The sequence below is a fragment of the Pan paniscus genome, chromosome 5 (genome assembly GCF_029289425.2).
Source record: "Pan paniscus chromosome 5, NHGRI_mPanPan1-v2.0_pri, whole genome shotgun sequence".
In the NCBI taxonomy this organism is placed as follows: Eukaryota; Metazoa; Chordata; class Mammalia; order Primates; family Hominidae; genus Pan; species Pan paniscus.
In genome coordinates this window covers 76,479,923-76,499,653 of record NC_073254.2, presented here as the reverse complement: position 1 = coordinate 76,499,653, position 19,731 = coordinate 76,479,923, and the positions used below count along the sequence as shown (strand labels likewise).

The 19,731-nt window shown below is 35.1% G+C and overlaps 1 protein-coding gene across 9 annotated transcripts in view; it reads left to right on the top strand.

Moving 5' to 3' along the window:
- The window catches only part of KHDRBS2 (KH RNA binding domain containing, signal transduction associated 2), a 795,325-nt gene that overhangs the window by 631,354 nt on the left and 144,240 nt on the right, over nt 1-19,731 (top strand). For 8 of the 9 annotated variants that reach the window (XM_055113704.2, XM_034962289.3, XM_055113705.2 and 5 more), the window contains one exon: nt 1,811-1,873. Coding sequence is in view for 3 of the 9 variants with exons in the window: in XM_034962289.3 (XP_034818180.1) it covers nt 1,811-1,856 (46 nt within the window). In the remaining 6 variants the exon portion in view is untranslated. Of the gene's footprint in view, nt 1-1,810; nt 1,874-7,666; nt 9,604-19,731 lie in introns of those variants that run through there. The other variant, XM_063605321.1, reaches the window with a different exon arrangement.

Below are 19,731 nucleotides of genomic sequence, written 5' to 3'. Positions count from 1 at the left end.
GATCTATTTCCACATATGAGAATAGCAGGACTGAAGTATGGACCTGTTAGTTATCATCATTCTAAAATTCTATTCCTTATGCTTTTTTTTTTTGAGGAAGGAAATTTGGGCCACAAAGCAACTTCGTATCTTAAAAGCTTAAATTAATCCTGTAAATATATTCTTAATCCAAAGCTGCCAAACTAGGGTTGTGTGTTCCATGAATTTGTTAAACTTATTTTGGACTTTGAATGTTGAAACATGCGATCTTGCTGAGTTTCTAAAAATAATATTTTATAAATTTTTTCACCATTTTTCTGTATACCCATCCTATTACACTGCTCTTTCTTCCCCAAATGATCTTTTTTATTTTACTTTCTTTTGCTGTGTTATAAATTCTAAGCCAAGTAACTATCCTTGCAGTAGTATTCTCTGAACTCTCCCAGTCACTGTCTGGGAAGCATTGATTTGTAGCCTCAATTTGTGCCTCCATAGAGCGTTTTATGAAATGGTATATTTACCTCTCTCTCTCTCTGTCTCTCAGTTTCACATTAGACTTGAAGTTCCATAAAGGAAGGACTGTTTTATCTTTGCATTCCTAGTGTCCACTGACTTCCTTGGCACCTAGAAATCATTCAGATAGTATTTGTTAAGCTCATTCTGAACAACACTGAAAGTTCCAAGGCCTCTCATGCTGGACAAATTTTAGTATTAGGATTTTCAAATAGAAGGTTTTTATTTTTAAATATTTTTAGAACTAGGAATATTTACTAACAAACATGTAACAGACTTGTTATTTCAGAAGATGCCTAGTGTTTATACCCTGTCCACAGAAGTTATATCTTTGTTGAACAACATTGATACATAAGGTAAACAGGCACTTCAGAGGAACAGAGGCACTTTAGCAAGTTTAGAACAAAGCTTTTCAACTCCTTATCTTGTTTACCTTATTTTTCACTAGAAATTGCATCCTCTCTCTGTGTTTGTCTTCCTAAATTTAAGCTGTTATTTTCAGTGTCCATCTAAATATATTCTCACCGACTCCACCATCAATTAAGTAAATGCCATGTCTCTAACTCATTTCCTTTAAAAAGGATGAGCTCAGCCATGCTCTGTTTATTCCATTTATAATAGCTCTTTTTGCACATTTTGGTCCATTGCCTCCGGTGTCATTTCTCATGCATCTGTTTATTCTACCCAATTAGACTCAGAGCTTTGCAGTCAAAGGTACTTTTTCTTTTATATCTCCTCACAGCATGTTCACAACAGAGGCTTGTAAACTAAATGTCTTCTAGATTTCACCAGTCTGTGCTGGTATGTTTAGTTCCTTGAAAATGAGCACACTGATGTGCTCACTCTGTGCCCGTGGCTACATTCATGGGCATTTTGGTCACCCACACAGGACACAGCTCTGGGTGGTTCCTTTATTCCAGAACAGGGATTCTGGGAGCTAGGCTATGAAGCACAGGGAGTTCAAGTCCCCTTTGCCACTTTTCTTTGAATCAAGTAATATCCCTAACCTGGCTCTTTCCAGGGACTCACTATTGCCCTTCTAGTAGTTCCCATCATTAATAATTTGTTATCTGTCAAATAACCTGTTCATTTCCTTCATAGCACTTGTGATAATTTGTAACTATATACACATGTAAAACATGTATAGAATAAGCACATAAAGTGAATAAGTTTAAATTATATATAAATATGTAAAATATATAGTAAATATAAAGTAGATGCATGCATATGTATAAGTAATACATACAAAAATCACATCATACCTATGAGCGTACATCTGTGTTTGTTTCATGTTTTCATCTTCTTTTTTTCTCCACAGATTTTCTTCATCTCAACTCACCTCACCACTACAGGTCCAAGCCTGACACAGAGCCTAACAGAAGTAGGTATCATAAATATTTGTTAAATAAATAAAAGGTGAATGAATGTATTATGACAGTGAAGATTTCTTTCCAATTATTAATTATATCAGATCTTAGGTTTTACTGAACAAAAAGCATAGAAAGGAGAGAACTAGGAACAGGGAAAAACAAACGAGCCAATTTTCTTCTCTCCACTCCAAAATTTCATAGGTTTATAACATGTCTTATCCTAGAAAGGGGCTCTCAGATGTCTCAGTTTGTTTTTACCTGGAGAAGGGAAAGGGGAAGTCAAGAAAATCTCTGCTGTCCACTGTTGGTGCTACCCACAAATAAAATCTATGAATATTACAATTAAAAAGCTAATGACTTCCAAGTAGTATAGCAACAAAACTAATTGGGCATTCCTATATCTACTGTTACAACCTCCCACTTCTTTACCAGTACAATCTGGATATCTTTAGAACATACTTACAGCATATGCACTTATTTCTCCTAAATAAAAAATTCTGATGACTAAACAACAAGAGTGGAACATAATCACAGGAGTAAGTATTGACTGTGGTGATTAATGACAAGGATTGTGAGCCAGAAGGCTTGGTTTCAAGTCCTGGTTCCACAATTTTCTAGCTGTGAGATTGTGGACAAGATATGTAATCTTACTTTGCCTCTGTTTTTTCATTTGTAAAATGAACATCATAATAATTCAGGCCAAGCAGACCTAATCCAAAGTCCAAAATTCTACAAAATCTGAAACTTTTTGAGCACCATATAATGCCACAAGAGGAAAATTTCACACCTGACCTCATGTGACTAGTTGCAGTCAAAATGTAGGTGCAAAACACATAGTTTATTCAGCATCACCAAGGGAAAATAAAATTACTTTCAGGCTATGTATATAAGATGTACATAAAACATAAATAAATTTCATGTTTAGACTTGGGTTCCATCCCCAGGATATCTCATTATGTAGCAAGTATCTATTATAGCAAATATTCCAAAATCTAAAAAAAATTGAAATCCAAAACACCTCTGCTCCCATGCATTTCAAATAAGGAATGCTCACTCTGTCCCTAAGTCATAGGCTTTGTTTTAGCATTAAACCAGTTAGAGCACCTAAAGTCCTTAGAATAATGTCTAGCACATAGGAAACACTCAATAAATGTTTATCAATCATATTCTTATTATTTGTATTATTATTTCTGTCACCATCTCCACATTAAAACAGCTTTACTTCTAATATAGAATGGTTGAATTTCCATTAAGACTAAGCAAGGAAAACAGAGAGAATGTACACATTGGAAATAGTAAGAAGGAAAAGGGAACATATCCAGAGATGCCTCAGAAATGTAAAACAGCACGGTAGAAAGTCAGGATTCTTAGATATTGTTATGTCCTGTTAATAAAGTTTTTCTTTTTAATTCTTACCCCCAATAGAAAACTTTTCCTCATACATCTTCTAGACACCTAATGATGATAATTACTCTTATTTTATCTTCTTTGGTCTACAAAATTTGGAGAACAACTGATTACAATGTACTTTTTAGTACCCCCAGCCTTGCTAAGGAATTGTAATTGGTTTAACTCTATGATTTTCAAATGTGTTCATTCAAGGGCTATTCATAGTCCCCATAGTTGTTTAGATCCTTGGCCTAATTTTAAAAAAAAAAGGCATTAAGTTTTTCATGTATTTGACTGTACAGCATAAGATAATAACATCGTTAACCCTTAAAAAGAGAGACCTTTCCCATCTGACTGTGCTTATTCACTTATTTTTATGAATTTATGTTTGCATTTCAATTAACAAATATTTAGTTAGATTCTACTGTGTGCCAGCACTGCACTAGACACCTGATTAAAAGAAAAAAAACATTTTTTTTAAAAAAAGCAGTGAACAAGGCATGACAGACAAAGAATCTGCTTGCATGAAGCCTAGAGTATAGAGAGAGTTTGGAGCAATAAACAAAACACATAATATTTAAGTTACAAACTGAAATCATTGTTATGCCAGAAATAAATGGAAAGTAGGAGAGAAAATAATGGGGATGAGAGGTGGGGAGGTTGAGGGAAGTGTTAGGCCAATTACATAAGGCATCTCTGAGGAAGTGACATTTAAGCAACACCTGAAGGAAGAAAAGAAACCAGTCACTCAAATTGCTGGAAGAGCTGCATAATGCAGGCAGAAAGAATAGCAGTGCAGAGGCCCTGCTATGGAAAAGAACATGCATGAGTCATTGAGCCTGTAGCTGGACACTGGTGAGCAACTGGGGCTTGGAGGGAGAATTACAGGTCTGAAGATGCAGGGTTTTTCTAATTTGGATATTCTCAGGGTGGAACAGGGCACTGTTACAAGGTACGTAAGCAAAGAGCTAGCATGATCTGTACATGTTTCAAAAGATAACTCTGGTTGCTGTATGAAGAACCTGTGGAAAGGAGATATGACTAAAATAAGAAGACAATCTAGCAGAACATTAGAGTAATCCAAACAAGAGATATATGTAGCTTAGCCTTGAGTGTTGGTTATGTAGCTATCAATAACTAGAGATGAGAGACAATTAGGAGGTAGAAATGACAGAATTTTGTGATGGTTTGGATTGGAAATGGAGGAATTATGTATGATCCTTAAGTTTCTGCCTCAAGTCTTACATGATAGTCCTATTTACTAAGAAAGAAAAATTGTTGAAGTACCAGTTCTATCTTCATTAGGTTAATTTCATGATATTTATGTGACACCCCAGTGGAAATGATAAATAGGCATTTGATTATACTGATTTATACTGATGTGAAGCTGTTATATAAATCAGCCAAAGATGGCCTCTGCGTATTGGCCCCCGGGTTGTTACTTCCTCAATATAGGCTGACACCCACTAGCCCAAAAGCCCACCAGGGGATTAAATCAAATGTTTACACATGCATTTATTTTTAAAATAGGCTACATAAACATATTTTTAGCCATTTAAAATCTGGCTGTTTTGCATATCCCACAAAACTTCACCCCACATCTGCTAGCAGTAGCTAAATCCCATGGGTCATAAAGACCCAAGCCACTACTGCCTTTTGGAGCTCTTTGACACAGACTCCCCACCACGCCACTGAGCAACATTGCCTTAACACATAAGCCCCCTCTCTCCTAGGAGTTCCCTTGCACTCCTTCCCTTCTGAGTGGTGACCCTGACCCTTAGCTACTAGACAGACTCCTGCTGTGAAGGACTTCCTCCACGTGAGAAACTGTCAAAGCAGCCCCCGGTAAAGCTACTGCCACCTTTATTTTTTTCCCCTTGATCAATCACAAAATCCCCTACAAAAGCTCAGAAAGATATACCCTGGAGATATCTATCTGGATGGAAATAATTAGCATATGGATGGAAATATTTAGCATAGAGATGAAATTAAGGCCAAAAGAATCAATGATACTACTTCAGGAAGAGTGCCTAAAAATAAGGTAGGAGGGCCCCACTAAATCTGACGTGTTATAAAATTTGAGATCCAGTAAAAAGGAAAAATATACAAATATTACCACTTGATCAATTTCTATTTATATTTTACTCAGGCCACAAGTTGGCTTCTTTGAGATAAAACTGTCTCCTTCCCTCCCCAATCAGGATGGTTAAAATGACCGCCTTGTTTTCTGTTTCTATGACTTTTCTATATAATTGCTTTGCCACATATTATTGAAAGTCTCTGATCGTCTGTCTTCATATGGTGCTGTCCTTGGAGGCAGAACGTGTGTTCATCTCTAAATTCCAGGAATCTAGCACAGCAACTGACACACAGGGCAAAATAAATATTTTCTGAATGAATGGGCAATCTGAACATATTAGAATAGCTGTGGAAAAGGCTCGTGATGATAATGTAGTGATAGAGGATTTCAAATGACTGGGGAAGGTTAGGATACTTTTCATTTTCATGATGATGGTGTTACTATCCATTCTTTCTTCTCAATGTGAAGTTAGATTCTAGGCTTATCTAAACAAAGACATTAGGATATTGAACTCACATGTATTGTACCACAGGAATAATATAGGGAGAAAATGAAATAATATAAAAATATCTCAAGCAATTAGCAAGGCACCTAGTTCCATAAAAACTCAAGATGGCATAATTGAGGGCTAGTTTAAATTTTATCTTATAATATTATTATATTAATTTGGTTTTGATTTCTTAAATGTAAAATAAAAGAAAAAATAGGATTTTAGGTCAACTTATATAAGATCTGAATCTGAGATGATTTTCTATTCCTAATTAGAACCCCCCTTTGTGATATCAGTGCTGTTATTTTTTTACTTTTATTTAAGGGAGCAAGGTTGGTCCAAGCATGTTATGACTTAGGTTATTGCTTCCACCTATTTTTTACCAAGATACTTGTTCATAGTTCATAATTTGGCCATTGAAAACCAAAACTAACTAATATTGTGAAGTCTGTGACCTCTACATCATGGCATTTACTGATTAAGGTAGAATAAGGGTTAATACGTACTTCATAGCAAAAATAAATAGCTGGAATGCATAAAAGATCATGGAGGCTAATTGAGTGATACAAACATACCCACAAAAGATCTCTGGAAAAATGATGGTACAATATCCTCTACTTCTTTAGCTATGAAACAAAGTTGGATGCAATACATGTCATACATTAAATGAAAACTTTTTGTATAAAATATAATCAGCAATTTTTTGAATATTGATTATGAGAAGCGCCTGATTTCAGAATTTAGAAACTAAGTGCATCTTATAATCTATTTTTTAATCCTGTGCATCACAACTAATAACTGAAGAGGATTCATATCTATGGCAGGGAGGAATGGTTAACAAACATTGGAGTTCTGTATCATGTTATATAATTATCTATAATTATAGATAATTACACATTAGCTTACATAAACACCATGTTTTATTGACTTGTCGATATCTGTTTTTGAAAATACTAAGGTTGGTCCCTCCTTTGAAATATAAAACAAGTAATATTATAAACCTAAGTATGAAAACCCTCACACACTAAGTTGTTATTATTGCTATCAGTAAACATATTTTCAGAATGATTTACCATATATAAAATACTTTCACCATCATTTTTCATTGATCTTATTTTATCCTCAGACTCATAAGAGTAAAGGTTGTAAAGAAGATAAAGATCAATTGCATATTTAAATTTTTACCATATGGGCCAGGCACAGTGGCTCACACCTGTCATCCCAGCACTTTGGGAGGCCGAGGCGGGTGGATCACCTGAGGTCAGGAGTTCAAGACCAGTCTGGCCAATATGGTGAAACCCCATCTCTACAAACATACAAAAATTAGCTGGGCATGGTGGTGGGTGCCTGTAATCCCAACTACTTGGGAAGCTGAGAAGGGAGAATTACTTGAACCCCGGAGGAGAAGGTTGCAGTGAGCCAAGATCACGCCACTGCACTCCAGCCTGGGTGACTGAGCGAGACTCAGTCTCAAAAAATAAATAAATAAAATTGTAGCATATGTATTCATTTTCTGCTTGTTCTTTGCTAATAAAAAGTTAGATACAAAAGAGCTCAAATATATAATAAACTTTTCTGGTTGCATACATAGGTGAGTGAAATATGTTTTTCTGGGAGGTAAAGATGATATGGGAACTGAAGAACTCCAAGGACTTTTCTGAACATATGTGAAAGCCAAATTACAAAGGCTGTGTTCTTCACAACTTTATAAGTTCAAGAAACCAGGATAGTCATTTTCTTAATAATGAATAACATGTATTGACATGTGTCTCCATAATTACCAAATGCTATTTTTTTGCATACCCCAAATAATGATGTTTCTGTATTTTTTTAACTGACAAAAAGCAACACAGAAGAAAAGAAAGTAGTTGTCCTTGGAGGAAAAGACATATACTGTGAAATATGGCCCTGAAAGCATCTGCCTACTCCTCTGGATCTGGGAGCCAAGGGATCTGGACACAAACTGTATTAAGAGACTTGTTACTCTGGGAGCTCAGTGTTCATTGTAGAAAACAATACCTCTGTTTATAGCAGTGTGTGCTCATTTACATAACATTCCTATAACTAAAAACTACCAGAAGGAAAGATTGCCATTATGTGGAAGTATTAATGTTTTCTAGCTGAGCCACAGGAATTGTCCAAGATCACACCATAGAGTGATTGAACACAGTTCTAAGTACTTGATATGGACTGACTCGTTTAATCCTTTAAAAGCTTATGAATAGGTATTAGGTTATCTCGATTTTACAAATAAAAGGACTGAGACTCAGAGATTAAATAACTTGCCACAGTTATACAACTGGTAAATGATAAGATGGATACAAGCACAGGAAACTGTTCAAGGAACAAAAATATATGTGTTTACTAAAAGGAATATGAGTGATGCTGCCATACCACCATCCATACCACCATCACAATCATCAGCCTAACTGTTATGGTTCTACTTAAGGTAGATATTGAGGATGTTATTAAAGGTTATATTTTTAAAAAGTGATTCATTATCAAAGGTATTGGAAACATGATGTTAAAGATTTCTTTCTTGACAAATGTCTCTAAGCCTTTAATGTGTTATTATGCTCCCTAGGTCTTTCAGAAATGTATCTGACCAACACATTTAACTACCAATTTCTTCTCCACCAACTTCCACACACAGTTACATCTTTTGGGGATAGCATTCAAGGAAACACTTTAAAAATATTAACCTGAAATATCCATAGGTTATCCATCTGCTATTTCAAAGCTCCAAGGACTACTCAAATACCTTTTTTTTTTTTTTTGGCTGCCAAAGTATTTTGTTGTTGTTGTTTTGTGTTTTTATTTTTTAAAATTTTTTTTTTTGGTTCAAGTGTACATGTCCAGGTTTCTTATGCAGGTACATTCATCTCACAAGAGTTTGTTGTACAGATTTTTTTTTAATCACTCAGGTGCTAAGCCTAGTACCCAATAGTTAGTTTTCTGATCCTCTTCCTTCTCCCAACCCCCACCCTCTGATAGACCCCAATGTGTGCTTTTCCCATTCTATGTGTCCATATGTTCTCATTATTTAGCTACCACTTATAAGTGAGAACATGTGATATTTCATTTTCTGTTTCTGCATTAGTTTGCTAAGTATGGTGGCCTCCAGTTCCATCCATGTTCCTTCATAGGACAGGATCTCATTTTTTATGGCTGTGTAGTATTCCATGATGTATATGTTCCACATTTTCTTTATTCAATTTTTCATTGATGGGCATTTAGGTTGATTCCATGTCTTTGCTATTGTGAATAGTGCTGCAAAGAATGTTGGCATGCATGTGTCTTTATGGTAGAATAATTTTTATTCTTTTGAGTATATACCCAGTAATGAGATTGCTGGGTTGAATAGTAATTCTGTTTTTAGCTCTTCAAGGAATCACCACACTGCTTCACTGCTTTCCACAGTGGTTGAACTAATTTACACTCCCACAAGTAGTATATAAGTATTCCCTTTTCTCCAAAACCTTGCCAGCACCTGTTATTTTTTGACTTTTTAATAATAGCCATCCTGACTAGTATAAGATGATATCTCTTTATTTTTTTTGATTTGCACTTCTCTAATGATTAGTGATACTGAGCTTTTCTTCATATGCTTGTTGGCCACATGTATGTCTTCTTTAGAAAAGTGTCTGTTCATGTATTTTGCCTACTTTTTAAAGGGGTTGTTTTTGTTTCTTGTATATTTGCTTAAAGTTCCTTGTAATTTTTGGATATTAGACCTTTGTCAGATGCACAATTTGTAAATAAATACTTTCTCCCATTCTGTAGGTTGTGTTTACTCTGTTGATAGTTTCTTTTGCTGTACAGAAGCTCTTAAGTTTAATTAGATTCCATTTGTCAATTCTTGCTTTTATTACTATTGCTTTTAGGGTCTTTTTCATGAAATGTTTGCCAATTTCTATGTCCACAATGATATTGCCTAAGTTGTCTTCCAGGGATTTTATAATTCAGGGTTTTACATTTAAGTCTTTAATCCATTGTTAGTTGATTATTTTTAATATGGTGTAAGAAAGGGGTCCAGTTTCAATCATCTGCATACGGCTAGCCAGTTATCCCAGCACCATTTTTGAATCAGGAGTCCTTTCCCCATTGCTTGTTTTTGTTGGCTTTGTCAAAGAATAGATGGTTGTAGGTGTGTGGCCTTATTTCTGGTCTCTCTATTCTGTGCCATTGGTCTATGTGTCTGCTTTCATACCAGAACCATGCTGTTTTGGTTACTATAGCCCTATAGTATAGTTTGAAGTCAAGTAACTTGATGCCTCCAGCTTTGTTCTTTTTGCTTATGATTGCCTTGGCTATTTGGGCTCTATTTTGGTTCCATATAAATTTTAAAATAATGTTACTAGTTGTGTGAAGAATGTCATTGGTAGTTTGATAAGAATAGCATTGAATCTGTAAATTGCTTTTGGTAGTATGACCATTTTAATGATATTGATTCTTCCTATCCATGAGCATGGAATGTTTTTTCATTTGTTTGTGTCATTTCTGATTTCTTTGAGCAGTGTTTTGTAATTCTCATTGCAGAGGTCTTTCACCTTCCTAGTGGGCTGTATTCCTAGGTATTTTATTCTTTTTGTGGCTATGATGAATGGGATTGTGCTCTTGATTTGGCTTTGGCATGGCTGCTGTTAGAGTGTATAGGAATTGATTTTTGTACATTGATTTCATGTCCTGAAACTTTGCTGAAGTTGTTTTTCAGATCAAGGAGATTTGGGGCTGAAGTTATAGGGCTTTCTAGAGGTAGAATTATGTTGTCTGCAAACAGGGATAGTTTGACTTCCTCTCTTATTTGGATGCCCTTTGTTTCTTTCTCTTGCCTGATTGCTCTGGCCAGGGTTTCCAATACTGTGTTGAATAGGAGTGGTGAGAGAGTGCATCCTTGTCTTATGCCTGTTTTCAAAGGGAATGCTTCCAGCTTTTGCCCATTCTGTATGATGTCAGCTGTGGGTTTGTCATAGATGGCTCTTGTTATTCTGAGGCATATTCATTCAATACCTAGTTTATTGAGAGTTTTTAACATGAAAGCTTGCTAAATTTTATCATAAAAAATTTCCTTTCTCATTCCCAGAAGAAATTTTTCATTTCAAATCTTTTTGAAATTTTTATATACAGAATTTGCTTGATATTTCTGATATAAGCTATAACTAGGGAAATAAAAATATACAGTGTGTGTATATGTATATACATATCAGAACATACATATCAGAATATATATGTATACATGCACACATATCAGTATTTACACACTCAAGCTCTCTTTTAAGTGGCCACCTTTGTGAGCCATGCATCTCCCAAATAATTTTTAAATGTCATTTTTGGCACTGGATTTAAAAACCACATTTTAAGTATTTTCACAAAGGTTTTATCCTTTCAGGGTGGAAAACATTTCTTTAAAGAACCAAAACTATTTGGGACAAGTAGGAATTTAGACTATAAAGTAATAAAATGTATTTTCTTATGAGACGTATATTGATTCTTAGAACAGTTCCAAAAGTGGATTAGAACATATTTGTTGGAACATGATGGCATTATTTATGTAGGCACATAGACTCATGACATGCCTGCTTTGTGGAATTAAATGCAACTTATAATTTTTATTTAAAATTTATTATTCTTTTTTTTTTGATGTGGAGTCTCACTCTGTCACCCAGGCTGGAGTACATTGGTGTGATCTCAGCTCACTGCAACCTCTGCTCCCAGGCTCAAGCCATCCTCCCACCTCAGCTTCCCCAGTAGCTGGGACCACAGGCGCACTCCACCATGCCTGGCTAACCTTTGTTTTTTTTTTTTTTTTAATATAGAGACAGAGTTTCAGCTTGTTGCCCAGGCTTGTCTTGAACTCCTGGGCTCAAGCAATCCGCCTGCCTTGGACTCCAAAAGTGCTGGGATTATAGGTGTGAGCCACAGTGCCTGGCCTAAAAATTATTCTTAGTACATTACGTGAAGAGTTATGTATTTCAGTGCATTCAAGTAAATGATTTAAATATGTCAAATTATCAGGTATAAGACAAAGGTAATAGGTGATATAATGGCAAATAAAAAAGTGAATGCCCTATCTTCCAGGTATTTAAGGTACAAATAAAAAATAAAAAATAAAAAAATTCACTATACAAAACAAAGAAAACAGAAATTTTTCTGTTACAGAAGTAGGGAATAGGAACTGGGATTATTTTCTGTTTTAGTTTGAGGTGTCCCTCATGGTATGTCATCAGAACCCTAGAGCTCCGTAGACATGTTAACAGTATAATTAGAAAGGGAATCTCAGGCCGCATACAAACAAGCTACCTCATCTCTCCAAATCTCAGTTCCCACATCTCTAAAATTGTAGAATTGAGAGAACTAAATGTGACAAAACAAAGAATGTACTTAATCCAATTTCCAGCACTGCCCTAATTGAATGATAATAATTTATTTCATAACTAGAATTTAAATATCATGATGTTTCAATTTGTGAAAGCATGGCTTGGCCTCTATCTCTATCTTTGCATAGAACTTTTAATATTCTTTCTATCAGCCCTTTAACCAATGTCTACTAAACATATTGTAAGTACAGACCACTATGCCAGAGACTAGGGATACAAAGATGAAACAGATCAGTTGTGTTTTCAAAGAGCTTATGGTTGACCAGAGAAATGAAGCTCATAACATGTTATAATACCAGTGAGAGAAATAGCTAAGAAAGACACACATGAAAAGCTATAGATTCTTACAGAGTAAGAGGCTAATTCTGACAAGGTTACATGCTAAGGGATGATGAAATGAAGAATTGGAGGGTACCTTGAGTGGAAATGTGTAAAAAGAGATGCTTTAATAGGAAGAAAGAATGGAGACCCAAAAGTACAGAGTATTTTCAGGGACCTGCAATTAGTTCAGTTGGTTTACAGTTTCAAGTTGCTTAAAGAAAGTCAAGATTAGAGTGTAGACTTCAGACAGATTTGTGAGGTCTGAAATACTGAGTGAACAGAAATGTGCTTTATTTAATAGGCAATGGTGAGCCAGTGAAAGCTTTTGAATATGAGAGTGGCATGCTAACTGCTGTATTTTAGGAAGCCTAACCTAAAAGCACCCCATAGTGTGTGTTGCAGAGAGAAAATATTGGAAGCAAGAGACCAATACAGAAGTTACTGAAGTAATCCATAGGAAAATGGAGGTGCATCTCTGACAATGGAGGGAAGAGCTTAATGGTGATTGAAAACTGGGAAGGCAGAGCACTTCTTTGGAGGTTGTGTTCCCATAGCATACACAAGAATATAACTTAGATTTTATGCTTTTGTGGGGATGGTTTTGAGCATACTAACAGATAACCAAGTAGAGGTTTCAGATCAATTGAAGCAGTAATAAAGAGGAGTTTGTCTAAGAAAGTGGCAACAAAACCGAAAGACTTTGTAAGTCTGAAGTTGAAATCACCAATTCATCTGTTTTCTGCCTTTGAATGCCATCTTTCTTTACTGTTTGCTACTTGGCCACGTCCAAAATTTCTTACCTGATCTCTGGTATGTCTATTCAAGAAAGGTTTTCATCACATCGTTTTTCTTCTGTGACATTGAGGATGAATGGATCCAGTTCAGCTAGCAAAGAAAAAGAAGTGCTCTGCCTTTTACAGGGCTGGCGGTCATTCTCAGGATAAGAGAGTAAATCCTTTTGGGTCAGCAACTATCTATTGTGTTGACTCCAACCTTCTTAAGCCAGACAGTTATGAGTAACAATGATGGGTCCTTAGAGAACAGTGAAAATCCAGACTCACTAAGCATTCAATAGCCTTGTGTGGTATACAAAAGAGTAGGACATTAAGCGACCAGTGGAATGTTTTTGTATTTGAATTGGTCTTAAGTGTTGGGTTACACACTGTGAAATGAAAATTTATTCAAGTCATAGAATCTCTTAGAGTCAGTGTCTTAAATAACTGAATAATTACTTTCCTACTATATGAATGACTGAAAGATTATTCTATGGCATTTTACCTTATGTATATTTAAACTTTTTATGGAAATATTTAGACCTACACTAAACTACAGAGGTATAGTATAATGTATACCATGTACCCTTTACTCTGCTTCAATAATTATCAATATTATGACAAATGCTGCCAAGTTTTTTTATTATTCCTCATACTTTTTATCTAATATTTTAAAGCAAATATCAAACTTGTTATTTGAAAATTATTCAGTATGCATCTCTAACTGATAATTATTTTGACATAATGAGCATGCCTTTCTCATACCACAGATTCTTAGTATCATCCATTACGCATTTCACCAGTTGTGCCAAAAATGCCCATTTACAGTTAGTTTGTTCAAATCAAAATCCAAACAAGGTCCACACATCACTTTTGGTTACTATGTCTGTACATATTATGGTTTGATTATTTGGTTATTATATCTATAACAGTCCCCTCTTCTTTTTTCTGGACATTTATTTATCAGAAAAACACTTTATTTTATGTTTTATAACCAGGTTGTCACACCATTTTCTAATTCTAAAGCAATATCATAACTATCATAACTCATTCAACATTTATTTAACTACTGTATAATGAACAATTACTATGTACAGGACAGTGTACTACTAGGTGCTGAGTGTGATTCAAAGATGTCTGTAAATCATGGTCCCTACCCCCAAGACTTTACCATCTGAGGAAAAGGAAAAATAAAAATGCACAAATAAAATGACAACAACATGACAGCAGAACTTAAGTAGTATAGGGACTATCATTTCAAAAGCAGAAGTATGGTTTGGAAGATGAGGGGTGGCCATTTTGGAAGAGTTAGCATGTGAGATGGATGAGTTACAGTGACCAGCAATTCAAGAGGAGGTTGGATTGGGAGAAGGGTAAAAAGAGAAAGCTCAATCTGTGATAGAAAAATGTTCATTCTATAGATTTTAAGAGGAAAAAAGACATAAATATTAGAGGTGAGGAAAGTAAGAAATATATTCAAGAAATTATAAGTAAAATAATTCAGCAGAAGCAGAATATTTATGAAAGAGATATGCCTAAAAGATAAGTAGAGGACAGCTTTGGCAGGATATTGAATGGCAAGCTAAAAAGCTTGAACAGTGTCCTTTAGAGCCGGCAGTCACTAAGCTATATTCATTTTTCCATATATGGGAGACTGTAGGACATTATGTAAACATAAATATTTAATTAGTAAGCAAAATGCATCAGCTCATTTCATAAGGGAACTTAAAAAACTGTTTATGTATTCCAATAGCAATCATTTTCAAATATTTACAGCAAATTCGCAAGATAATTTAATGTTTTATTTTGCCCAACAGCTAGATGCTCCACTTAGAGGAATGCAAACAAATTGGAGCTGATTTAACCAGCACCTACTGTATAGCAGCTGAGAGAACTTCATAAAGCAAGGATTAGTTGTTTGTAGCACATTAAGACAACAACAACAACTTGACACATTTAACATAGGAGAGACAGAAGATAACTCTATTAAAGATAGATACATTAGCTCTGCAAACCTCAAACTCCAAACTTTTCATCTATTATAAAAATATGGTGAAGTTTATAATATTTTTCTGCTTCTCAGCTATAATTATATATGTTGAACTATAAATTCCCTCTTTACCAGAATAATGCTAATTGATTTTTACTGTTAAAAGATCTTCAAATGGCAGCTGAATTATCAAAGTCATCAAAGAAAGTGTATGTTGAACTTTTGGTGTTTTAGACATGAAGTCCTTGCCCATGCCTATGTCCTGAATGGTAATGCCTAGGTTTTCTTCTAGGGTTTTTAGGGTTTTTAGGTCTAACGTTTAAGTCTTTAATCCATCTTGAATTGATTTTTGTATAAGGTGTAAGGAAGGGATCCAGTTTCAGCTTTCTGTATATGGCTGGCCAGTTTTCCCAGCACCATTTATTAAATAGGCAATCCTTTCCCCATTGCTTGTTTTTCTCAGATTTGTCAAAGATCAGATAGTTGTAGATATGTGGCATTATTTCTGAGGGCTCTGTTCTGTTCCATTGATCTATATCTCTGTTTTGGTACCAGTACCATGCTGTTTTGGTTACTGTAGCATTGTAGTATAGTTTGAAGTCAGGTAGTGTGATGCCTCCAGCTTTGTACTTTTGGCTTAGGATTGACTTGGTGATGCGGGCTCTTTTTTGGTTCCATATGAACTTTAAAGTAGCTTTCTCCAATTCTGTGAAGAAAGTCATTGGTAGCTTGATGGGGAAGACATTGAATCTGTAAATTACCTTGGGCAGTAATGGCAACCAAAGCCAAAATTGACAAATGGGATCTAATTAAACTAAAGAGCTTCTGCACAGCAAAAGAAACTACCATCAGAGTGAACAGGCAACCTACAAAATGGGAGAAAATTTTCGCAACCTACTCATCTGACAAAGGGCTAATATCCAGAATCTACAATGAACTCAAACAAATTTACAAGAAAAAAACAAACAACCCCATCAAAAAGTGGGAGAAGGACATGAACAGACACTTCTCAAAAGAAGACATTTATGCTGCCAAAAAACACATGAAAAAATGCTCACCATCACTGGCCATCAGAGAAATGCAAATCAAAACCACAATGAGATACCATCTCACACCAGTTAGAATGGCAATCATTAAAAAGTCAGGAAACAACAGGTGCTGGAGAGGATTTGGAGAAATAGGAACACTTTTACACTGTTGGTGGGACTGTAAACTAGTTCAACCATTGTGGAAGTCAGTGTGGCGATTCCTCAGGGATCTAGAACTAGAAATACCATTTGACCCAGCCATCCCATTACTGGGTATATACCCAAAGGACTATAAATCATGCTGCTATAAAGACACATGCACACGTATGTTTATTGTGGCATTATTCACAATAGCAAAGACTTGGAACCAACCTAAATGTCCAACAATGATAGACTGGATTAAGAAAATGTGGCACATATACACCACAGAATACTATGCAGCCATAAAAAATGATGAGTTTATGTCCTTTGTAGGGACATGGATGAAACTGGAAACCATCATTCTCAGCAAACTATCGCAAGAACAAAAAAACAAACACCGCATATTCTCACTCATAGGTGGGAATTGAACAATGAGAACACATGGCCACAGGAAGGGGAACATCACACTCTGGGTACTGTTGTGGGGTTGGGGGACAGGGGTGGGATAGCATTGGGAGATATACTTAATGCTAGATGACGAGTTAGTGGGTACAGCACACCAGCATGGCACATGTGTACATATGTAACAAACCTGCACATTGTGCACATGTACCCTACAACTTAAAGTATAATAATAATAAATAAAAAAAGAAAAAAGTATATGTTGAACTTAATGTAGCTTTATTGGTTAGTGTCTTCTTCTTGTATGTTTATTCAACAAATAGTGATCTAGATATTCTCTGTCACATAGGTTTTTTAATATTTTTGAGTGTCCATGCATATACCAGCCTTTGTGCTAGGCCTTTTGAAGAAATAAAATTGTGCATGAGATGTGGTCCTAGTATTTCAAAGGCTTGTATTCTACTACAGATGATTAACACATACATATAGAAGAAAAATTTTAGGCAGGTTTGAAATAGAGGTGTAAGATTGAATTAGGTTAGGATTTTTCAACAGCAACACTACTGACATTTTGAATCAGATACTTCTTAGTGGTGGAGAGCCATCGTATATATTGTGGAATATTTACCAGCATCTCTGACCTCTATCCATTAGATGCCAATAGCATCTGCCCAGTTGTGACAACCAAAACTGTCTCCAGACATTGCCAAATGTCCCCTGGGAGCTGAGTGCAAAATCACATGCAGTATTGAGTCACAAGATTAGATGGAAAGTCCTATATACATTTTGTTAATGAGAACAATTTCCATTTGAGGAATCAAGGAAAGTCCATAAAGGTATGAGGACTAATATGAATAGGTTGAGAAGAGGAGAGCATTTCAAGAACAGAGAAGGTGGCTAAACTCCAGATGGGGAGACAAATTAATAAGTTTAAATTATGTTCAGGAGTCATAGAATTCAATGTTTTAGAGGTGATTAGTAAATAAAACCTGATACAGTAAATAGAAATCAAATTATGGAGGTTCTTGAAAGTAAAGTAAAGAGGATGTTTCTCATTTTGCAGATGTCATTTGAACATGTAAATGAAATGAATAAAGCATCATTTTCAAAATGTTATAATGGCAGTTCTGGGAAGAATGATTTGACCACACAAAAAAGTTCATTTTAGGTGTGGGATTCCATTAAAAACATAATTTGAAAGAAACTAGGGAATATTGTAGAATATGTATTTCCCAGCATAGGATAAGAAAGGAAGACAAGTGAAAAAGTTAACTCTATAATTTTCTTCTATGTTTGATCTTGGAAATTGTTGTTGAGCTTGATTTCTTGTAATACAGTTGATACCTGATGCTAGACCTGTTTGGGAGACGTACTCAGATTCTCTGCGATTCCATAAAGTGAAAAGTTGTAACTGATGAATTAGAATGGTAAAGGAAAAGATGATATCATTCTCAATAATAAATCTCCAGTGACCTAGAAACTATGAATATAGACTTTTTAATAATGATTTTTATTTGACAAGTTTTGTAAGTTTGTTTGTGTGATGGGAACCTCAACACGGATAGTAGGTATGTAAAGAACACCTTTTCTGTTCCAGGCCTTGAGATTTAAGTTGAATTATCTTGTTGAAGAAAAATAATTATTAAAAAGCCTAGATTTATTCATTCATTTCAGTTTATCTTCATTTCCCCCTTTGCAACATGAAACATTAGGGCAGGACAAATTCAATTTCAGGTGATATGCAACCATAATACTAGAACCCCTGAGAAGCCCCTAAATGTGCACTTAAGTAAATTTACACTTGGTCAGTAACTATACTGTTCATTCCCTCTAAAAAGATGTATTATCCCTTTGAACACTAAATCCTGTCATGTGCAGACATTATGGTTTTAAAATTAGGGAGAAAAAGAAGCAACTGACAGAGACAGACCAGTCATCACTTCCCTTTTATCTTCACGTCTTCTCCCATTCTTGCCCAAGTCATTCTGACTTGGATATGAGAAAAGGGCATTTTCTGAAATCATAGAGACCTTCTATTCTTTGTTTACCAATGGGCTGGTATACTTATTTTAGAAATTCTTAAACTGCATTTTTAAAATGAAGACTACATTTAGTTGTCATCAAAAAATTAAAATGTACTTTTTGAAAAATGCTGATGCAATGAAGTAATGAGATTAATTGGATAATAAGAAATGAAAACCTAGGAAAATTGATGGAGAAAATTTCATATCAAGCACAGGAATTTTGATTTTGTTAAAAAAAGAAAACTAGTTTCATAAGCAAGAAATTACCCATGGTGGAAAATTACAAGAAAGCTTCTTTTTTTGGCAGTTAGCTATAAAATAGATAATAATTGGAAGGAACTTAAATAAAGTGAGACAAGTTAAGAGGCTGCTGCAATAAGCCAGATGTTGTTCATTTATCAAAAGCAATTTTTAAGTATCCACAGTATTAATGACACTTTATTAGATACAAATTAATGCTTACTTGAACTAGGGCAGTGACTACAGAAATGGAAATTATCCTATTGAATATTAATACACTGATTAAATCAGCTCTGAGCCCATTTTTTCTTGAGACCTTTATGCCTACGTTTACAGATTTTACATATTTGAAACTGCTCTGCAGTTTATAGATGCTTTCCTAAAATAAATTGTATCAAAAATCATGGGGAGAATTTAGCTAATAGTTACAGATCAACTCTTTGTCAGTCTCTACCAAGATGGCAATTTTCGGAGTTAAACAACACCAGTGTCTATTAGGACAGGGAAAGACAATGGAGAGCAATGCAACACCACAGGTTTCGTCAAAGGCTGTATTTTTGTCAGTCACCAGAGAATTGAAATCCATCCCAGTCCAGTAAGAATGCTTTTAGTGA